The 23,691-nt window shown below is 43.1% G+C and overlaps 1 protein-coding gene across 1 annotated transcript in view; it reads left to right on the forward strand.

Moving 5' to 3' along the window:
- Nucleotides 1–10,314: 10,314 nt before the first annotated feature.
- The window catches only part of LOC103747683 (zinc finger protein 84), a 17,655-nt gene continuing 4,278 nt past the window's right edge, over nucleotides 10,315–23,691 (forward strand). Inside the window, 6 exon segments of the mRNA XM_029554566.1 lie at nucleotides 10,315–10,430; nucleotides 13,592–13,755; nucleotides 16,319–16,363; nucleotides 16,366–16,441; nucleotides 16,608–16,700; nucleotides 23,582–23,634. Coding sequence (XP_029410426.1) covers nucleotides 13,741–13,755; nucleotides 16,319–16,363; nucleotides 16,366–16,441; nucleotides 16,608–16,700; nucleotides 23,582–23,634 — 282 coding nt within the window. The 5' untranslated portion in view covers nucleotides 10,315–10,430; nucleotides 13,592–13,740.

Genomic DNA, 23,691 nt, shown 5'->3' on the forward strand with positions numbered 1-23,691 from the left:
AGAGGCCTTCCCCCTCTCAGCTGCTACTGCTGGTAATGTGGTTAAAACTAACTGAGGAGCCAGGTGTGGTGGCACACGCCTGTAGTCCCAGCACTTGGGAGGCAGAGGCAGGCGGATCTCTGTGAGTTCAAGGCCAGCCTGGTCTACATAGTGAGTTCCAGGACAGCTGGGGCTACAGGGAGACCCTGTCTCAAAAAAGACCAAAAAAAAAAATTAATTGAGGTAAGACATACCACACTTTTGCCTTATAAGCTATACATACAGACTACATTAATTGAAACTATCATACCCCATTCCACCCCTATCTGGGAACATAAAAAGGATATATATATATATATATATATATATATATAAAATTCTCAAAATTATATATGTGTAACATATATAAAAATATATAGCTAATAACTTAAAACAAGATTATCATGAACTAAGTGTCTACCTATAACTTCATTTAGGATTTAAGTAACTCTAAAAGTAATGTGGGCCTGATTTTAATGAGTCTAAATAGCATCTCCACTAACTATCCAGTCTGATGTATGTCTAGTCTTTCTTTGGAGGGGGTTCTTTTTGAGACAGGGTTTCCCTGTGGCCCCAGCTGGCCTGGAACTTGATATATAGACCAGGGTGGCCTCAAACTCACAGAGATCCACCTGCCTCTGCCTTCCAAGTGCTGGGACTAAAGGGGTGTGCCACTATGCCCCAGCACATGTCTAGTCTTAACCCTGTGGAAGCTTAGAAAAACCAAAGAGACTTTTCTTGGATGAACAAATATATGTGCCCAGGGTTTTTCTGCATGGATCATCTAAGGAAACTTTAATATTAGTTCTAAAAAGAGACTGATGATATCTTATTAACTAAAGGATAGTATGGAGTCTCTTTTTCACTCTTGTTAAATATGGGATGCTTATAATTTACTTGTTACTATAAAATCACAATAATAATACCCTTATCTAAAAGATTATCTCTAGTCCAAAAACCAAAAGGTAAACTGTTTAAAAATTCCAACCCTGAGCTGGGCATGGTGGCACAAGCCTTTAATCCCAGCACTTGGGAGGCAGAGGCAGGTGGATCTTTGTGAGTTCAAGGCCAGCCTGGTCTACATAGTGAGTTTCAGGACAGCTGGAGCAACAGGGAGACCCTGTCTCAAAAAGACAAAAAAAGTCCAACCTTAAAACTTCCTATTACCTGCTGGAGACCTCTCCCCCCAACCCTGTTCCATTTCTGAAGTCTAATATATGGAGAGAAGATTACTGTTAGGCAGAAAATAGCTTTCAAATAGGATAAAAAATGTTCAAAAGCTCTCTCCGATCCACAGGCCTCTCTCCCGGGTAAGTCAATCGCGCCTTCCTCACCTTGACTCCCTCAGCCTCATTCACCCTCCCATCTCCCCTGCCTGTCTCTCCTCTTAGCCTGGGTCCTGTCCCATTCCTTGTCTTGGCACCCCAGATGCCAGGGGAACCACCACTTCCTGATCCTTTGCATCAAGATCAAATCAATTCCTTCTCTGGTCCCCAGGAGCACTGTTCAAAAAATGTTGCTCCATATCCTTTTCCTATTAACTTAGTGATTAATACCATTGAAACTGCAACACACCATACTAAAAAATTCAACATCTATCAAATTTACATTATAGAAATTTAGAAAATCAAGAACAAGTATATACACTTAGAAATATAAACTGGTTATGGGGAATTGAATACTTTTGTAAAATGGGTTAAATTTATAGTACATATGTTCAATAAGAACAGGATTTCTCCAGGCTCAAATAATGCCCTTCCTTTGGATGGAACTGGTTTGGCTTCTTCTATGCTGAACAGGGACACACGGTGAGGCAACTGGGGTACCCCTTCAGTGGACCTATCTAAAAGACTCCCAAATTGCTTAACTCCTAACTGTAGGGAGAAAAGAAAGTCCTTGACCAGTGCCTAGGAGATGTGAAGGAGAAGTAAAGGCAAGAGTAGTTAGCATTACAAGTTCTAGACAGGGAACCAGAAAAAAGTCAAAACAGGAGAAATTTCAAATGTTCATATCAGAGTCCATTGGGATTTCTTGACAAGAGCTTCCAAAAGCATCCCTTCGTTGGGTTGCTCCTCATTTTAATTTTGTCTGCCAAAGCCGAACTTGAGAGTGATGGACTCAGGATTTGTTTTCAGGCACTTTGATAGCTATTGGAGTGGCTAGAAGCAGTGTAGGTTCCCTCACAAAGGCTTCTAAGTAGGGGGAGAAAACAAATTTACCCATCATTTTAGAACAATAGTGGGTTGTTTCCCTTAGCTACAGGTGGGCACTACAGTATTGTCCTAGTTTGTTTCTTCATTACTGTGACAAAATACTCTGACCAATATCAACTTGGGGAGGAAAGGGTTTATTCCGCTTACATCTCCTAGGTTGCAGTTCATCAGGGAGCCCAAGGTAGAAACTCAGGGCAGGAACCTGGAAGCAGAAGCTAGAGCACAGGCCATGGAAGAATACTGTTTACTGGCTTGCTCCCCTGGCCCCTGCTCAGCCTGCTTTCTTATGCAACACAGGCCCACCTGTCCAGGGGTGGCACCTCCCACATCACTCAACAATCAAGAAGATGCCCCACAAACATGGGCACAGGCCAGACCAATAAAGGAAATTCCCCAATTGAGGCTCCCTCAACCCAGGTGTGTCAAGTTGACACTAAAGCTATCCAGCACACAGACCAAGCTTTGAAGTCTTACATCTGAGCAGCACTTTGTGATTAGAAACAAAATCATCAATGAGAAATAATTGTCTAAATAACATTTTCTATGGACTTAAGCCTAATATCTGGGAAGCGTAATCCCTTGAACTCTTAAAGAAATATACTGATCACTTTACAGAACCAACTTCTTCATCTGCAGGGAGAATTGATCACTCCTCATGTTTCACATTACAGAGGGATGGATTCTCTCACCCTATCAGGGATTATGAAACCTAAACCAACATCTTGAGTGTTTCAAGCAATGAAGGGATGAATAGCAATTACTTTGCATTCAACGTTTCCCAAACTGCATATGATAGTTTTGTAGGCAGGGGAACCTTCACTCAAGCTTACCATTGCTACTGGAAAGGGACCTATGCACTGACTCAATTGGCTATACTCTTTACCCTGGCTTTCCCTTCAAATCTTCTAAGAGAAGCTAATCCCGGGGCTAAGTGTTCATTATCTGGGTACTTTAATGCCCACATTGACTCTGTAGGAGTCTCCAGGGTCCTTCCAAATGGATTTCAGACTAGACACCAAATAACAGTAGAAACAAAATAGATTATCTTTGTGGTCAACAATAAACAAGAATATAAACTAATCAACAAAAGTTTATCCATAATGCTAACAATGCCTTTAAGGAGCATCTAGCCAGCTGGATACCACCAGCTAAATGACTTCAAAAAACAGGGTCACACCTAAGGCTAGCAGAAAAGAAAGGTTTTTGTTTTATGCTTGATGGATGATGTTGCAATTTTATTCCCAACAATACAAGTTCTGATGGAACAATTACAGAGGCTCTTCAGAAACTACTTTGATGGATAAATTATCCAAAAATTCAGGAATAAATGGCCCTTTTTCTAATCTTATAAAACATAAAATTAAAATTTAATTAAAAATAATTAAAAGAAATTCTATTTTACAATTAAATGTTGTATAACCCCATGCATATAGGATTCAATAATTACTCAACAATAACTGGAAATTTTCTTACATCTTATCATATTACTGATACATACTTTGATGTAATTTGTTTTCTAACATGTCAGTTGTCATTTGTTACATTATAGTTTGTTTCCTCATCTATGACTAAACCAAGATGATGCTCTTTGACCTTAAGGAGGGTTCAAGCATCAGATTGGAGAATGTGGTAGCATGAGGTGTGAATGATGTCTGCATGTACACGTTTTTCTTTTTAAAATATTTTATAATTTTTATTTTATGTGTATGAGTGTATTGCCTGCATGTATGTGAGTGCACCTGTGTCATGCAATGCCGCGGAGGTCAGAAGAGGGCTTCGGATTCCCCTGGAACTGGAGTTAAGGATGGTTCGTAGCCACCATATAGATGCTGGGAATTGAAACTGGGTCCTCTGCAAGAGCAGTCAGTGCTCTTAACTGCTGAGCCACCTCACCAGCCCCATGTTTTTCTTTTTAATTTCAATTTTTATGTGTATGAGTGTTTTGTCTGCTTGTATGTAAGCGCACCTATGTGTGCAATGCACAAGGTGGCTGGAAGAAGATGTCGGATCCCCTTGAACTAGTGTTATGGACAGCTGTTAGCCACCATGTGGGTGTTGGGAACCAAACCTGGGTCCTCTACAAGAGCAGCCAGTGCCCTTAACCACTGAGCCATCTCTCCAGCCCTTGTACATGCATTTCTACAAGTCTCTTGTCTGACTCCTCATTGTTTCCCCTGCTCCCCTTACATTCCAGTCATTTTGTATCCTCCTACAGCATTTTAAAATACCAATCAAAATATAAACCATCATCTACAGGAGACAAACAGCAAAAAGATACAAATGAATTGGCTCAGCAAACTTACCTAAGTTACTCCATTTTGTTCAGAGCCATTTTAGCAGCAACTTTGCTCCACACCAAAAGGAAAAGGAGGGCAACCTTGGGTCTTGGGAAATTGTCCTAACCATGAACCATGGGATGTGCTAATTCCAGACTTTTTACATCTGGGTAACTGCTTGTTTTCGCTTCTGTAATTCACTTGCTATTTTAGGTCACTTGACACAAAGTATAAGACCACCCAGATCTTACATCTGGGTAACTGCTGATTTCAGCTTTCTTACTATACTTGTCATGGCTAGGAAGTTGACTAATTTTAAAACTACAGAGTTGATTGCCAAGTTATATGACTGTATCACTTGTCTGTATAATGATTGGTTGTTGATTAATAGAGTCAAAGTTCTGCTATGATGTACAAACCTGATTGGTTCACATGTGTCCTGTTTGAATAATATTTCTGTAATCCTATAAAAACTCTGACCCGACAATCATCAGGGCTGCTTCTACTCCTGAGATAGGCAGCTCGGCCGGTCAAAAATTAAAATTTACCTTGCTACTTTTCTTGAAATTGTGCTGGTGATTTTTTGTGAACTCCATCCTATAACACAAAAGGTTAAGACTTTCCCTGTTCGAGGCCATGCTTTAAAGAATTATCTCTCAGGGACTATAGATGTATAATAAACTGCTTCCTGCAAGTCTTAGCATCCCATTTTCTGTTCAGAGTGTTTACTATATCCCACTAGGACACTTGAAGTGTGACTCTCTCTTAGAGAAGCCCATAACCATGCTCTTGAGCGTGTCTTACTTTCTTCCTAAATGTCTTTTTTCTTCTCTTAACCTTCATGCTTAAAATCTGTATTAAAAATGCCTTTTATCAACAGTCATCTCTGAATTGTTTCTGCAGCACTACCAAATGGCAGGCAAGAAGTGCCCACTGGTTAAATAATGGAAGTCTGTCACAGGAGTAACCAACTTCTTTCTCATTGTATTTGAGGCCTGCCCGTTGGGACATTACTATGCCAACATTATAATTACCTGAACAAATAAAAGCCTAACTCTTAAATTTAGCTTTTAAAAGTGGGCCCAAACTCAGAGAACACTCATTCCCCTAGAGATCTCTTGGAACCATCTGTCTCCTGGAATTGTGCTGATGGACAGTTGGAGTTCTTGTTGGAACTCTGTTCCTGGAACTGTGTCTTGAGTCCAGCCCCACTCATTTTATTCAAAATGCTTTCTCTAGCTTCAATTGGGGAAGTACAAGCTTGGCTCCACCCTATTCTTAGCAGACCCTCTGGCCTTTTTGTCCTGAGTTATAGACCTTTTCATCAATTCAATGTTTCACATCCTTTCCAATCTCCACTGTGTCCAATGGATATGGGTGCCACCTTTCAGCATTTTGTTAATTCTGAAGCATACCCACATCCATTCACTCATTCATTCATTCATTCATTATCTTTTTGGGTGGAGTACCAAACTGAGGTTGCTTAGGAAATGACATCAGGTACCAAGGTCACGAGACATTGTTTTGCTGGGGATAATTAACTCATTAGTCCAGATTATGGCCATTAATAAGAGTCATTTCCACACCCCATGGAAGAGAATTTGGGCTTGTACTGTAAACCTGGTCAAAAGACTGTGGCTTAGCCAGTGAGAAGGCTTAGCAGGTAAAGATACTTGTCATGTAAGCCTGATGACCAGTGTTTGATCCCTGAAACTCATAAATGTGGAAGGAGAGAACTGACTCCACAGTTGTCCATACATGAGCTATGGCATGCCTGTGCCCCCCTCCATATTTCATGCACAAATAATAATATTAATAATATTAATAATGATGATGAAGAGGAGGAAGAGGAAGAGGAAGATGAAGAAGAGGCAGAAAAGGATGAAGAGGAAGAAGAGGAAGAGGAGGGAGTAGAAGATGTAAAATTTAATTCAATAAAAACAAATTTTAAAAAGAAGTAAAATTTAAACGCCTGTGGCTGGAGAGGTCATAGGCCCTTGTGAGGAAGCTATGGTTGTTGTTTTGCTAAATGGACATGATGTGCCTATCAAATTGCCTTTCTAAATAACTATGTTTATTTTTCATAGATTAGTGCTGCTGTCAGTTTTGGTTAGAGAAGCTTCTTTTTCACAGTGGGCAGCAAAGACTCCTAACTGGTCAGAGTGATGAGAGTAAGTGACAGTTGAACGCTCAGCCATAAATGGGCATCTATATCACCCCCTCCAAGGCTCAGGGAACATTATGGAAGAAGGGGAGAAAGAATTTAAGAGGGAGAGGAAGGGTAAGAGGTGTGGAACACTAACTTCTAGGACTGATGTGACTGTTGCACTCTTGAACACAGCAGTTATGACTACATGTGAAAGCTCTGCACACCAGCACCCTGCCATGGATGTGGGAAGGGCTTGCTAGGCCCTGATCCTCTCTGATGATTTTTTTTTGTCATTTTGAGACAGGGTCTCCCTGTAGCCCCAGATGTCCTGGAACTCATGTAGACCAGGCTGGCCTTGAACTCACAGAGATCGCCTGCCTCTGCCTCTGACTGCTGGGATTAAAGGTGTGTGCCACCACGCCTGGCTTTGTTTGTCTTTTTAAATATGGCCTGGCCCAAAATATCTTTTAATAAACCCTAACTCTGCCTCATTCTGGCTAACCATGAAATCCTTTCTGGGTTGAAGCCAAGGATTTGGTTTTACCTGAGTAGAGGTTTCTAAAATATAAGGAAACTCATCAGGCTGTAGTAGGCAATCTGAAAAGAAAACAGGGATCCCAAAACTAAGCAGGAACCAGTATATTATTGTACTAGTACAGTGACCCACAGGGAGAGATTTCTCTAAAGCAGGGCCCTAAACTTAAAAGAAGATTCAGCCTTTTATACTCTCCCATATATGGTAGCGCACATAATCCTGGTTGGGTGCTCTGGGCTACAAGGTCATGACAGGCAGAACTGTGCACATGCACTCAGGCACAAACCAGATGTTAGGGTTCCAAACAGCAGCAGCTTCCCCCCTCCCCAACAGGGACCTACAGACTTTGGAGCTCGAAAAAGGGAACTTAGCTGATAAGCACCTTGACCTTTGAAGTCAAGGGAAACAAACTCTGCTGAGAAGCAGCCTGCCTTTCCTCTGACCTCCAAAGATAGGATAAGCAGATTCTACCTGATAACCAGAGATTTTAGAAGCTGTTTTTCTCTTATCTTAAGAGGGAAAAAGTAAACACTTCCAGACCCTGATCCTACCTGCTTTTCCTGCTTCCCCCTCCCTGATTTCTCCCCCAAACATTCCCCCTTCCACACCCTAAAGCCCCCATATATAAAGTCCCAGCTCACAGCCGCTCACAACCCGTGAGCTGACATCTTTCCCTTCCCCAAGGGAAACGTGTCCCGTGTGAAATAAATCTGTATCCTGCTGAGAATTCTATCTGTGCCTCGGTGCCTCCTCCATCCATCTGCGCTCGCTCTCTCCCAACATTTTTACCTATCACCAGACAGTTGTGTCTGTTCCTGTCCTCACCAATAATTAGACTTCAAATTCATTTAACAGAGTTGAGCAAAATATTTCATTGATATTTGTCTTCTATGTACATTTCCAACTTTTCATGATCCTGTATCTTTTTTTCTGCTACAATTTTTTTGGTAAAGATAATCTAGTATACATTTGTTTTCTTAAAGTTGATGGCACTAGCTGGGCATGGTGGCACACGCCTTTAATCCCAGCAGTCGGGAGGCAGAGGCAGGCAGATCTCTGTGAGTTTGAGGCCAGCCTGGTCTACATAGTGAGTTCCTGGACAGCTGAGGCTACAGGGAGACCCTGTCTCAAAAAGACAAAAAAAAAAAAAAAAAAAAAAAGTTGATGTCACCATGTTTTGCCTTTATTCCTGTTTCACCCGAATTCCCTCTGGGTCTCCTGCACTATCAGGCAAACCATATAACATATCTTTATGTGCATTTATTAACTTACAAAGGAATGAGTACCCAGTGCCTAGCCCTGTGCCCCATGGCTCAGAGCCGGCCATGTCAGACTGCGCCACGCCCATAGCTTTCACTCATGCCTCCGGGGCAGTGATCTCACCCCACACCATGTGAGCTACTAGAGGCTCAAGGGCTTCCGTCCCAAGATGGCTCCCAGCAGCAGCTCCTAGGTCCACATTCTGCTGCAGGCCCCACCCATTGGAGGAACTAGCCAACTGGGAGACATCCTGTTTAACTTGAACCTCTTGCAGAAGTGACTTGGCTTGGCTGCCTACTGCCATGGCCCTGTAGTTGGGACAGCCTCCCTGCCTCTCACAGGCCGGAGCACCATTTTTTTTTAAAGGTAGGTCATGATGTACTCCAGGCTGGCCTTGAATTAGCTATGTAGCTAAGGATGATCTTGAACTTGTGCTCTTTCTGCCTTCACCTCCCCAGTGCTAGGATTACAGGCCTGGGCCACCAGGCCCAATTTGGGCTGTACTGGGGCTTTCTGCATTCTAGGCAAACATTCTACAGAGCTACATGCTATGGACCTAAAAGCATAACTCTCACCTCAAAGGGGATAAGAGATAGTTTCTTCTGGAGCAAAACATGAGTGACCATGGTCTGGGAATACAGATTTAGGTTACCCCAAATTCCATGTTCCAGCATAACAGTTACATTACTTCTTATAGTAACAGAACAAAGAAAAGTCATACATCAAGACACTTTACAAATACATTGGGGGATACAATCAGTAGGCAGGTCATAGCAAAGGGAGGAGTTCCTACTACAGGTCTCAGATGCTGTCTGATGACATTCTTAGCTTTTTATTTGTGGCTTTTTGATTGGTGAGATCTGGTGGTCTGCATTAATATATTTTATTAGTCACAGGAATGTTAATGCAGAAACAGAAGTTGACACGGTGTGGCTGTTAGATTTAGGAGAGCAGAAAAAGGAACTTTAAAGTTAAGAATTAAGAACCAGAGCCAGACTTGGAACAGGTAAGGAATATGTCTCTTTTATTCAGGAAAACATAGCAAAGGCTGGTGCTGTCCATGGACATGGGCCTCTGCAAACCTAAGTAGAGCATTTGGGATTTTACATAGGACCTCTGCTGAACGCAGCTGTATTTGCTTGGTGTCAGATGTCAGATGTCAGATATCAGCATCCTTGCGGTACTTGAGGGTCTCCTTCCTGAGGATATTTTCTGAGGGTGAACAGGCACCTTATCTTTTGGCACAACAGGTTGATTCTGCAAGTCTCTGTAGTGATCAGTGATAAGGCCAGGCTGCCTGAGCAGGCTATGGCACAGTAGGAGTAAACAAGTCTCTGTCAGCCAGGGAAGTGACCAGCTGAAAAGGCCAAGCCTCCAATTTGGGCCATTTGGCTACCTTGAGGAATTTATGTCCTTATGGCTTCTTTAAGGAAGCTTATGACGCTTTTGCAATTTACACATTCTATCAGTGGCTATTTATCGGGTTAAAGATGTCCCCAGATAATTTGTGAGTAGGCTCTCCGCAGTCGTTGAAGTGTTATTAATCAGTTGATCAGCTTTGCAGGAAATTCAGCTCAGGATGCAGGCATTTCTTTAATGTTCAGCCCTAATTCGGTAATCTTTCCATAGCTGTATTTTATTTTCCCTTAAATTGTCGTTCCACGTAGTTTCATTCTCCTTCTTCAGTTCTACCGGATTGTATTAAAACCCACTTCCGTTACTGACACGTGATCGAAGACCTCAAAGATACAGCCTCCTGCTGACAGAGAAACAGGTTAGGCTGCTGTAGAGAGGATACTGCAACTGAAAGCGCCAGCAGGCCTCTGGGAAATGTAGTTCTGCACCCACCTTTCCGCCCTCTCCACCAGATCCGCCGGAAGGGCGAGTCGAGACCCGGCGAGGGCAGTGTCATCCAGTCGCTCCGCGCCCTCTGAGCGTGCAGAAGCCTGGGGCAGCCGTACAGCATCTCCGCAGCCCAGGTGGGTGTTGGTCGGGTTGGGGCGGGGCGGAGCTCTTGTCCTTCTGCCACGTACAGGGCATTCTGGAAGTGTAACGGCGTGTCTAGGAGTTGTGTATTTCACAGACTTAATTCTAGTTAGTAAATAAACACTTGGTGGAGACTGTTAACGCTCGCTAGAGGATGCTAAGTTGGTGTATGCAGGCATTGGCACCGTGGGGCAGCTGTATGGCTGTGATTACGAGTTTGCGTTGATGTCATTTAAGAAAGGCTTACACCAGGGTTGGGCATTTTGGGGGTCCCCAGGCATTTTGTAACTAAGGGTGTTCTGCAGGATCAGGAAGAGAGGAACAAAATCTCTTGCGTGTAACTGACTAGGTGGACAAACTGTGGGTCCTAGTGATTGGCATCCTGTGCCTTGGCTCTTTAACAAGTAGGAGCATGGAGTTGAATGATTCTGTGTTTATGTATATTAATGATTAGAGCTCTGAAGATGGTTAGTACTTGACTACTGAGTGATCAGAATCTGTGAGGAGGAATGGGATTGGAGGTTTGATGAGTGATTGGCATGCCTGTATGACAGGTGACATATATGGAGTGAGACTTTGGGGATTGTGTGGTATTATTGAGAGGGAAGGCTGTGTTTGTTGGAGGGAGGGGAGTTCAGTGGCTTCTTTGCAGTGTGCAGCTAGTGAAGTAGAATTTTAGAAATAAGTGACCTTTAGGGTGTTTGTGGTAAGTGGTCTGTGGAGTCTGTGTTTATTTCTGAGGCTGGCCTTTGTAGAGCCATCAGGAGTCCTGGACTGAGAGCTTTATCAGATGAGTTATTGGGTAAATACACAGTGTATGAAGGCAAATCAGCCTAACATAGCTGAAGGAACTGACCATCTGCCCCCCACAACCGTCCCTCCCCCCAACTCCATGAGGGAGATACATCTATTTCAGAACACATGGCCCCTGGCTGAAAATCTGGTTCCTTATCAGAACTTCTCATCTCTCCCTCCCTCCCTGATCCCAGGGAGGAGCATGACAGTGCCCAAGAAGGCATGCCCCACCTTCTGAGATTCTGGGAAGGCACAACCCCCATTCTGGGATTTTCTGGACCCCCTTTAAATTCTAGACCTCCCCCAACCTCGATACCCCCAACTTCCATATCCAAGGGAAGGCTGCTTGCCCCTCTAGGTAATAAAGCTATCTGCATCTGTTGAAGGTCGGATTCTATTTCTAATTCTTTATCACATCACCTCACCCCAAATCCTAACAGTGTATACCATTAAAGACCTTGCAGGGTGGCCTGTTGGAGAGAAATTGAGTGGCCTGTGCAGTCCAGTCAATAACTTTGTTGTCTAAGGATAAAGTGGGGACACATGACATGAGAGTGGAATATATAGGCCTGTTATTTAAGGGCTTCTGAAAACTTGTGAAGGGGGTTTTTGGGTTTAGGAACCTGGAGAAGTCTTGAGATGTGGAGTTAAGAGAATTCTCAGTGTCTGGTTGAGGGACATGTAAGGTTCAGCTTGTGGGTGTGAAGGTCAGTCTAGATCTCTGCTGGTCACATACTGCCTCAAGAAAGTCTGTCATATGGTGGCTTCTATAAATTATTATGGTACTTTTGTCTTGGCCCAACCTTGTGTGATTGTTGAGGAATCACATGACTATTTTACTTGACTATTTCCTCTTTTAAAAGTTCTTAATATTAGGGCTGGGCATGGTGATGCATGGCTTAAATCTCAATACTCAAGAGGCAGAGGCAGGCTGATCTCCTTGAGATCAAGGCCAGCCTGGTCTACATAGGAAGTTCCAGGCCTAGTACATGCTGTAAACCTAGTACTAGGGAGTTGGAGGCAGAAGAATTAGGAGTTCAAGGCCATCCTCATCTATATAGTGAGTTTGAAGCCAGCATGGGCTATGAGAGACTCTGTCTCACAGAAGAAATTTTTATTTTAAAAAATAAGAAAAATTCCTAGTGCTGCATTGGCTTCAGATCTCCTCTTCTACAGTTTCCCCACTGTCTGCTTTCTCTCCAATCCCATTCAGTCCTCTGTCACTGCTGGTCCTTGGTTGATGTGATCTTTTCACAGTCTTCCACAGCTGAATGTTTTGAGACAGATATGTAGAGACTTCAATCACAACCTTCTCTATATTGTTTGAGGCACAAAGAAAGACAAATCAAAAATCTCTTTCCCTAAATCTGTCTCGATGTAACTTACTCTCTAGAAAGGGTCCAACTGACCTCGCTGCCCTCACTGAATCTTCTTAGCTAGACTGTTAGCCCCTTACCTGTGGAGCATGAGCTATGGGTTTTGCTATACCTGCTTCATTCCTAGTAGTTTTAAGGTAGTCTGCCATCATTCGCAGATTACCTGAGCACTCCCTACAGGTATAGGTTACACATCTGAGACACATTTTTGTTGGGAGAATTGTTATATAAGATAAATTTTCTATTCTTACCCCTGAATTTCTGAGGTAGGAGGAGTGCTTTTGTTTGTTTGGGTTTGGTTTTTTCTTTTTTTGTGTTTTACATTTCCTTTCAGGTTTATTCTTATGAAGAAAGTAGTATCCTTGGATGACAGTACCCTCAAAGTCTTTGGCTCTGATTCTGTGTCTAGTTAAATGTAAGTGAGCTAATCCACAGCAGTGAAGAAACATAAATTATGAGTACTTGTGTACATCAGAATGTAAATTTTTTTTGTTATATTTATTTTAAGTCCTCTTCATGCTGGGTATGTTTACTTGACCTGATGAGGCAAGTGGCTTCAATATGGCATTTGTGGCTTGAGCCAGGGTTCTTTTTTTTATTTTTAATTTTTTTATGTGTTTGAGTGTTATGCCTGCATGTAGGTAAGTGCACCCGTGTTATGCAATGCCCACGGAGGACAGAAGAGGATACCCCAGATTTGGAGTTACAGACAGTTGTTAGGTACCATGTGGGTGCTGGGATTCAAACCCAGGTCTTCTTTGAGCCAGGGTTCTTAAGGGTAGAATGTCATACAGGCCTGGCCTAGATGTGGCTCAGTGAGACATACCAGGAGATCCTATTCCATCTTGGTTCTTAGCACTATTGTGATTAGACATCTAGTATGAGGCTTTAAAAGATCTGAGTTCCCACTCGGAAAAAAAAACAAGATTTACATCTCCAACCTAATGACATCATCTAAAATAGCATTTCTGCTACCTCCACAGGCTACCATTCTCAGGAATAAAACAGTTCCATGAGACAAGCAAAGGAGGACTCAAGAATGAAAATGTATTCTTACTTTCCAGACTTTTGGCCAGAGATTGCTCTCTAGAATCAAGTCATAAAGCAGCAGGTTTCCTAAGTGTAGCAGAAGATGACTGAGTCACAGGTGAGTTATATGTCTATATCCCCTAAGCAGTTTTTCCCCCATGGAAATGATGAAGCATACACACACACACACACACACACACACACACACACACACACACACACACAACCCTCCCCCAGAAGAAATTCAACAGAGGTGTTTCTGAGTATCAGGTAAAAGTCTATAATAAACAGTCTGCTAGATGTCATAGTTCTCTTTCCTAAAACTAGAAGTTGGATGTGTAATTAATAGGAAAAGTCTAAAATTTAGACTCTAAATAGATTTGAATCCTAGTAAGAGAAAATAGAACAGAAGCAGTCAAAAGCAACATAAGCTAGATTACAGAATCATGCATAAGTCTTCAAGTGGGAACATAGGTACAGAAAGCAGCCTGCTTTATTGTCGCAGAGTTGAACAAGCTTTTCTCATATACTATCAGAAGCCATAATGGAGAGTGAATAGGGCGAAGCAAATATTTTTGATGATTACACAAAAGGAAAACACTTGACAGCTATTTAAATGGATAGCCTAGTGGCTAAAGTCCTAAATAGTGATCCTATAATAGCTAAACATATTTCTTCCCTGAACTATTTACCAGTTCCTTGATGTAAGCTTGAATTTAAAGAATTTGGAATTTAAGAAACTAAGATAGGAGCCTTGAATACACATTCAATTTAGAAGAACGAAGGAAGGGTGGGAGGGAGGGAGAGAGAGAAAAAGAAAAGACTATTCAGTGCTCAGTCTAAACCCTCAGGTAACTCAGAGAAGGCAGCATTTCTTTCTGTTCAGGGGAAGAAAGCTTTTAGAACCACGTTTAAAAATTTTTTTAAATCATTGTTCTTTGACCTAGTTTCTTTCTTTTTTATGGTTTTTTTTTTTTTTTTTTTTTTTTTGAGACAGGGGCTCCCTGTCACCCCAGCTGACCTAGAACTTGCTATGTAGACCAGGCTGGCCTCAAACTCTGAGATCCACCTGCTTCTGCCTCCCAAGTGCTGCGATTAAAGGTGAACACCACCACACCCGGCCCATGACCTAGTGTCTTAATATTATCTTTCACTAATCAAATGCTAAATTGCACCTTTGGATTACAACTTTATGAAAGAAAGGATATCCTATTAGTTCTACACTCCTGGGGCTTGCTCTAAGCTTTTCTCTTTCTGTATCCTTTGTCCCTATTGAGGCTAACATTTTAAGCATTTTCCAATTTTAAGTATAATATGGCCTCTGCCTACCTCTCAAGGCTTTTGTTTTCACTTTAAGAGCCCAGGATTCTGTTTTAGAAGATATCTAAAAGGACTATCTATTTGTTCTGCTGGGAAGAAGAGAGTGTTTGTAAATATATACATATGGCTTGGTTTTGAAAGTGGCTAAGAGGTATGACTGATGTTTAGCAGGCAGAAACCAGGCAAGCTGGGAGTCTTGTATGATGAGGCAGTCTGACTTAGCTGAAAAATTGTTCTCAAGTACCAATGACATAATGATACTTTGCAGGGGGATGGGCAAATGTCTTGCTATATAGCCAAAGCTGACCTTGAACTCACTCTCAGCCCCCAGCCTCCCTAGTAAATGAATGTATTAGTTACTTGTCTGTTCCTGTGATAGAACACCAAGACCAAGGGAACTTATAGGAAGAATAATTTATTTGAGCTTACAGTTCCAGGTTCCAGAGGGCTTACAGTCAGTGATTGCAGGGAAGCATGGTAAGGTGGCTGGAGCAGAAGCAGAAAACTAAGCACTCACATACTCAAGTAGGCATGGGAAGCAGAAAGTAACTGAAAGTCCAGCAAGGCTTAAGATCTCTCAAAACCTGCATGCTTCTTCAAGCATGGTCACACCTCCTAAAGCCTCCTAAAACAGCACCATCAACTGAAGAGAAAATGTGCAAATACTTGGAGCCTATGGGGGACATACTGAAGCCACCACAGTAGGATTACAGATATGTGCCACTACATCCAGCTCACACTACTATATATATTTTAATGATATATTTCTTCAAAGGATAATGCAAGATTAGTATAGTATATCATAGTATGTATTCATCTCTGTAACTAATTGTCTCAAACCTCAGTAGCTGAAAATAACATCTTACAGTTTCTGTGACTTAGAAAACTTTCAGATGCTTACCTATTTGGTTCTAGATCAGAGTCATGATGGCACATACATACATTCAGATGTCCAGAAGGACATCCAAAGATGCAATAGCAAAATAATCTAGAACATACACCCTTATAATGCTCAAGCCTTGGTTCCTTGCTGTATGTGCCTTTCTCACAGTGTAGCTGCTATATTCTCCTGGAGAAAGAAGGAGGGAGGGAAGGAGGGAGGGAGGGAGGGAAAGATGTCATAATTTCTTATAATCTAATCTTGGAAGTGGCATCCTGTCGCTTTGTTTCATTCTGTCCTATGGAAGGAGTAAGTAAGGTCAGCCCACAATTGAAGGCAGAGGGTATATAGTACCAAAGCTAGGAGTTAGAGATCACTGGAGCTGTCTTGGAAGCTATCTGCCATAGATAGAGAAGCAAGCTTATAGTCTGCAAGGTCTCTTGAGAATCCCTTCATACCAAGCAGGGATTGTGCTTTTCAGATATCATTTGAGGATGTGGCTGTGGACTTCTCATGGAAGGAGTGGGGCAGCTGCTTAACCCTTCGCAAAAGAACTTGTATGGAGATGTGATGTTGAAGAACTACAGCTGCTTCATTTTCCTGGGTGAGAACTTCTGTAATTTTTGTGTGTGCCTAGTAACCTGTGCCTCTGAAGTGTTTGATTTTTTTTTTTCAGTAATTTTATTTCACAGTTTTTGTAATAAAATATCCTTTATGTTTTGAGTCTCTCAGCTCAAGCAGTTGGGCTCAAACCCTGTTTCTAATGACAGCATATCAAATCATTAGACATAATGCAACATTCAAGCTGGACCAAGAAAAGCCATGGTCAATGAATGAGGAAATCTTAAGTCAAAATATTTCAGGTAAGAAATAACCAGGGATATTAGGAAGGGTGAAAATTAAATTTCACAGTTTTGGAGACAGATGAGTACATTTGAAATGTTGTTCATAAACTGTGTTCTTAAATCTTTTTTTTTTAACATTTTTATTTATTATTTTTATTTTATGTGTATGAGTGTATTGCCTGCATGTATGTGAGTGCACGTGTGTCATGCAATGCTGCGGAGGCCAGAAGAGGGCGTCGGATTCCCTTGGAACTGGAGTTAAGAATGGCTCATAGCCACCATGTGGGTGCTGGGAATTGAACCTAGGTCCTCTGCAAAAGCAGCCAGCTCTCGACTGCTGCGCCATCTCTCCAGCCCCTTAAATACCCACCCCCCCGCCGCCCCAGAGCTGAGGACCAAACCCAGGGCCTTGCGCTTGCTAGACAAGTGCTCTACCACTAAGCTAAATCTCCAACCCCTCCCTTAAATCTTTTAAAAAATATTTATTTATTTTTATTTTGTGTGTATGAGTGTATTGTCTGCATGTATATGAGTGCACCTGTGTCGTGCAGTGCCGTGGATGTCAGAAGAGGGTGTTGGATCCCCCGGAACTGAAGTTACAGTTGTTAGACACCATGTGGGTGCAGTGCTCTTAGCCCATGAGCCATCTCTCCAGTCTCTAAAGTTCTTAAATCTTATACCAGGAGTGCTGGCACACACCTTTAATCCCAGGCCTCAGAGGCAGAGACAGGTGGATCTCTGTGAGCTCAAGGCCAGCCTGGTATACATAGTGACTTTCAGGTGGTCTGGGACTAGGGAGACCTGTCAAAAAAAAAATAAAAACACCCACAAACAAAAGTTCTTAAATCGTAAGCCAAGTGTCATGACAAAGGTCCCAGAGCAAAAAATATATATATATCTTGTGATTAAATAGGTGGAGTATTATGAGATATGGTGGAAGAGGTCTAAAAAAAAGCCAGATTATAAAGGCCTCCTAGAAATCATAGTAAAACTTTGAGTTTATTATTACCACCTTTAACCAGGTGTGGTGGTTGCATGCCTTTATTCCCAGCACTAGGGAGTCAGGGGCAGGCAGATCTCTGTGAGGTAGAGGCCAGACTGGTCTACACAGCTAGGGCTACAGGAAGACCCTGTCTCAAAAAGACGGGAAAAAAAAAAGTACCATCTTTAACCCTGGGCATAGGGTGCATGCCTGTAAACTAACCAGTCAAGAAGCAAAGGCAGGAAGATCAGGAGTTCAAGGCTAACCTCAGCTACATAGGGAGCTTGATGCCAGCCTGGGCTACCTGAGACTGTGTCTCAAAGAAACCTACAAAACTCCCAAATTATTTTTTATTTGTCCTCATAGCTCATAAAATACCTTGCTACAAACTCTCCAATAAACTCTGACTTTTTATCTTATAATTCTTGTGGGGTTTTTTAGATTTTACATTTTTTTTTTTTTTTTGGTCTTTTTGAGACAGGGTCTCCCTGTAGCCCCAGCTGTCCTGGAACTCACTATGTAGACCAGGTTGGCCTTGAACTCACAGAGATCTGCCTGCCTCTGCCTCCCGAGTGCTGGGATTAAAGGCGTGTACCACCACGCCCCAAGATTTTACTTATTTTTATTTTTTTTTGTGAGTGTTTTGCCTACAGGTATGTAAGTGCACCACATATGTGCTGGTCCCTGTGAAGGCCAGAAGAGGGTGTTTGATCTCCTGGAACTATAGTTAAGGACAGGTGTTAGCTGCCATGTGGGTACTAGGAACCAAACCCAGGTCCTCTGGAAGAGCAATAAGTGCTCTTAACCTCTGAGCCATCTCAGAGCCCATGATTCTTGTTTTTGACCTCCAGATTGTTCTTCCTATCCATGAATTGTATGAATTGTATCATTACTCACTTATGGATGAAACTTCAAATATTCATTTCATTCTCCTTCACATCAGCAGCACTGATTGGTCCCTCCTCCAAATTTCTGAATATCTGAAAATTAGGTAAGACTTTTATTCCTCTCCAAAAAAAAAAAAATTGTCCCACAGAAAAATAGTTGCTTTGTATTTGAGATCTTGCCAAATCTTTCATCTTGGGGAGTACTTCCTGGGAATGGTACGTCACAATTGCTAGTGAAGAATATCATCAAAATGTAAAGTAGCTGGGTGTGGTGACGCATGCCTTTAGTCCCAGCACTTGGGAGGCAGAAGCAGGTGGGTCTCTGTGAGTTCAAGGTCTGCCTGGTCTCCATAGTGAGTTCCAGGCCAGCCAGGGCTGCAGGGAGACCCTGACTCAAAAAGACAAAAAAAATTAAACAAATCTTTGAAAGATCATTTGTTGCATAATAGATAAACAGTTGCTCCCCCAAGATAGTGGACTAACAACAACTCAGAGCAATCATTTACCAAGTCTACCTTGAGTTTATTGGGCTTTCTTTCTTTCTTTTTTTTTTAAATCTCTTATTATTTTTTAAATTTTATTTATTTCTTATTTTTTGTGTATGTGTGTATTGCCTGTATATAGGTAAGTTCACCCGTGTTGTGCAATGCCTGCAGAGGTCAGAAAAGGCTGTCGGATCCCTGGGACTGGAGTTACAGACAGTTGTTAGCTGCCATGTAGGTGCTGAGATTCGAACCCAGGTCTTCTGCAAGAAAAACCAGTGTTCTTAACCTCTGAGCCATCTCTCCAGCCCATGAGGCCCTCTTTTAAATAATAAATGGGTCTGGAGAGATCATTCAGTACTTAAGAGCACCTACTGTTCCTACTATAGGACTCCAGTTTGGTTCCCAGTACTGGCATTGGTTAGCTCACAATTGCCTGTAATCTAACTGCAGGAGATTTGATATTTCTAACCTCCACAGACACCTGCAGGCAGGTTCACATACCCCCACACAGATATACACACATATATAATTAAAAATAATCATTTCTTATAAAAGAAACAAACAATGGTTGAGGTTATAGCTCTGTGATAGAACACTGGGCCTAGCTTGCCCAGGCCTCAGTACCAGAAAATAACAGTACAAAAAAAAAAAAAATTTAAATTGTCACATAGAAATCAATTGCATTTAAGAGGTTAAAAAAGCAGGGGCTGGAGAGATGGCTCAGCAGTTAAGAACTGCCGCAAGCCATGACTCCGTCCAGCAGAGCCGAGGAAAGACGACACAGACACTAAGGTGTGAGGTTCAGGCTTCTTCTTTATTACACACTTCAGTCCTTATATAGTTTGTTCCCAACAGCCCTCCTCCCAGCCAGGACCAATCAGGGCACACACACACACATGCAGCAGGCAGGCAGAGTGGCAGCTCATTGGGCCACGTAGCAGGGTCATGCTTGATGATGTCTCTGATCAGGCAGGCAGCACATGATCGGGCTCCTCCGCTTGTGCGAGTTGGAGTAAACAAGCAAGGGTCACGAGGCTTGGCAGCCAGCCAAGGGTTGGAGTCACGAGACTTGGCAGCCAGCCAAGGCACCATCTTTGGCTGACTCAGCCGCGCTCGCTTCCCACAATATGGGCATGGATTGGACTCGTATGGGAGGAGCTAGGGTGTAATTGTTGGGTGGCTTAAATAGATCAGACTCTGAGGTATTGGAGATGGTGGAAGCATTAATGATCACAGCAAGGGGTTTGGGGGGTCCAACCTTTTGGCAGATCCAGAAGTCCTCGGCTATAGAGGGGGCTGTTTGGTTTAGCAACATATGGGTAAGTTCTAGTAAGCTTAGCATCTATGGGTCAAGGTCTAGTTCTTCTCTATCCTCAGGAAATGCTAAGGGGTGGTAATTGAGTTTAGGGTACAGGGCTGTATAGGGTCTCTTATTCCCTGAGAGTTCCTGCCTAGTCCCTGTCCAGGCAAGAATCCCTGTTTTAGCATTTGACGAGTGATTATCTCATTGGGGCTGCACATCAGAAGTTTTATCTGAGATAGAATATCATGACCCCACAGGTTAAGGGGCAGCCCTGGTATGATGTAAGGCTTAACTTGGCCTGTATTTCCTTCCTCATCCTTCCAAGTAAGGATCTTAGAACTCTGCTTAGGGTGGGAGGTCTGGCCTATTCCTTTTAGATGAGTCATGGAAACCGTGCATGGCCACTCCTTAGGCCAGTGTCACTCAGAGATAATTGTAGCATCGGCCCCAGTATCAATGAGTCCCCTAAAGGGCTTATCATCTAGCCACAGGGTGAACATAGGCCTATCTTCAGTAACTTGTTGTGCCCAATATATCTCTGAAGGCCCAGGAGGCCCAGAGGGGGGGAGTACTAGAATGGGCATCTGTATTGGCAGGGAGTAGTAGGAGGTATGCAATTCAGTCCCCCTGATTAATTTTTATGGGCCCAAGAGTGGAAAGGGCTAAAAGTGCAAGTTGTCCAGTGAAGCTATTATCTATTATTCCCATGGCTATTTGGAGACCTTCCAAGAGCATGCCTCCTCTGCCTATTACATATCCTGTCAATTCAGGTGGAAATGGCCCAAAAATATCTGTGGATATGAGTTGAAACCCTAGTTCTGGAATTAATATTGTAGAGGTGGAGGCACAGAGGTCCAATCCGGTACTCCCAGGGATAACTCTGAGGAGGGAGCTAAATTCCTGATCTGTGCTGGTGGGGTGAACCTGATAGCCCCAGGGTTCAATCCCTTTGATGGGGCCAGGGGCTGGCCCCGTGAGAAGTTTCCCTGCCTAGGGGCTAGGGTTTTTCCTTCATTATCAGTTTTAGAGCGGCATTCATTGGCCCAATGGCACCCCTTTTTGCACCTAGGGCAAATGGTCTTGGGCAAGGAAGCAAATATCACACCAGAACAGGTATCTATAGAAACATGTACATATTTGAGGGTACCAAACTCTGGAATATGGGTAACATCCATTTGCCAAAGTACTCCTGGGCAGAGGCCTCGAGGATTAACCCCTACACTCTGTTGAGGGAGGACAGAAACACAAGATTTGTATTGCAGGACAATTTCTCGGGCTTGTTCCCTAGTAATTTTGAATTTTATGCGGAGGGTATTTGCATTCACATGGAACCTTGCATGAAAATCTGTTGCAGCTTGTACAGGGGTTTGAGTCAGGAAGATAAAGACAGCTCTAGTAGCATAATCAGCGATGGCATTGCCTAATGCCAAAGGCCCAGGGAGTCCTGAGTGAGCGCGAATATGAATCACACAAAAGGGAGCCTTGCATTGCCAAATTTTCTGCTGTAGGGCCATAAAAAGTTGAGTAACCTGGGAGGTTGGTTTTATAGTCCCCACATTCTCTAGTATCCTCATAGCTTGCACCACATATTGGCTATCTGAAAGCAAATTAAAAGGTTGAGATTCCTGGCAAAAGACATGTAATACAGTAGCTAATTCTGTTGCCTGTACTGATTCATAGGGAAAAATACGGGTGCTGGGGTTTTGGCCTTCAATATACACCGTTCCTACCCCACCCTTAGACCTATCAGTAAAAATATTAACTGCCCCTTCAATGGGGTTAGAGCACGTCACTCGTGGGTGAATTAATGGATTACGGCTCACAAACTGAAGCAAAGGGTGTGATGGGTAATGATTGTCAAACACTCCTGTCATACTAGTAAGCAGCACTGCCCATTCATCATCGCAGGCTGCTAAAGTCTCAATCTGTTTTGGTGTATAAGGCCTGAACCCGAAAGCATCTTCCAAGCCTTCACTGCTGCCTCATTAATCTGATTGTATACCTGCATTGGATATCCAATTTGGTTATTAACAAAATTCCCCTGACCCATAAGCATTTCAACATCCCAGGCAGGTTGGCCATTCCTGGCATTGGTTGCTGCAAGCTCTGTACAATACTCTAAGTAGGCTGCTTTCCAGTTCAAATAGCCTCCTCCTGAAAGGACTGCTCTGCACATATTCTGCCAATCAAAAGGAGTCATACAATTTCTTTGTAAATTTTCAACTTGTGTCAGCGTATATGCCGCCTGCAGCCCATAGGTAGCTACTGACTCCTTTAATCTCTGAATTATTTTCCAGTCTAATGGCTCATGTATTCTCTGATTGTTCGGATCCTGGAATACCGGGAAGGCTCCGGTTTGGGAAAATATCTTGCCCCAAACTGCAGCATGTCTACTTCTCATTCCTCCCCCCGCGTATGGCGGATCCGGGGTTTGATATAAGGGAGGCGCCATCGGCCCTAGTGGCTCCTCCTTTAGCATACTATTTCCTTTTGCAGCCTTATTAGCCTGTTTACTTTCTAAGGTCATGGCGGAGAGCAGACTCTCTAAATCCTCCTCCCCATAAAGCTCCTCCTCCTCTTCCTGTTCAATCCATAAGCTTTGCGATCCCTGTTGAGAGAGCTCCTCCTTCACTTCCTCTAAGGCTTGAGCCCCTTGAGCAATATCGTCCTGGTATTTCCCTGACTTGTCAGTGAGACATGTCCTCACCAGTGTCCAGACAGCTAGGGTCCCCCTAGAGCGGCAGCTGTGGGAGTCCGCATCCAGCAGGTCTTTCTCTGATCTTTCCCATGTAGGCGAATTTATAAACCCTTCCTCAAGAAACCATGGTGACACTACGACCACAGTATCTAAAAACTTCTCTACTGTTGCAGATTTAATCTTCACCCCCCCCCTTTTTTCAACAATTGAATCAATGCCGTTTCTACTTTCAATTTTGATCCCGCCGACCCCATCGTGGCACAATCTAGTTATAATTATCCGCCACAGAACTGTGGACGTTCAGACGTTCGAACTGTTAAGCTCCGTCCCTATTAGCTGGAGCCCATGCTGTAAGAGCGTTCTTTATAAAGGTTATTCTAAGTCTAACTTCGTCCCTGTCTCCGGGAACCAAACCTCGTCCCTGTCTCCAGGAACCTAACTTCGTCCCTGTGTCCAGGAACCTAACTTCGTCCCTGTCTCCGGGAACCTAACTTGCGCTACCCCTTCACCGCTACCCGCGGACCTTACCTTTAAATTTTCTTAGGCCTTGAAGAGTTCCCCGTACGGGCCACCACTTGCCGCAAGCCACGACTCCGTCCAGCAGAGCCGAGGAAAGACGACACAGACACCAAGGTGAGGTTCAGGCTTCTTCTT

The sequence above is a fragment of the Nannospalax galili genome, unplaced genomic scaffold (assembly GCF_000622305.1).
Source record: "Nannospalax galili isolate Female #2095 unplaced genomic scaffold, S.galili_v1.0 scaffold100, whole genome shotgun sequence".
NCBI classification, from domain to species: Eukaryota; Metazoa; Chordata; class Mammalia; order Rodentia; family Spalacidae; genus Nannospalax; species Nannospalax galili.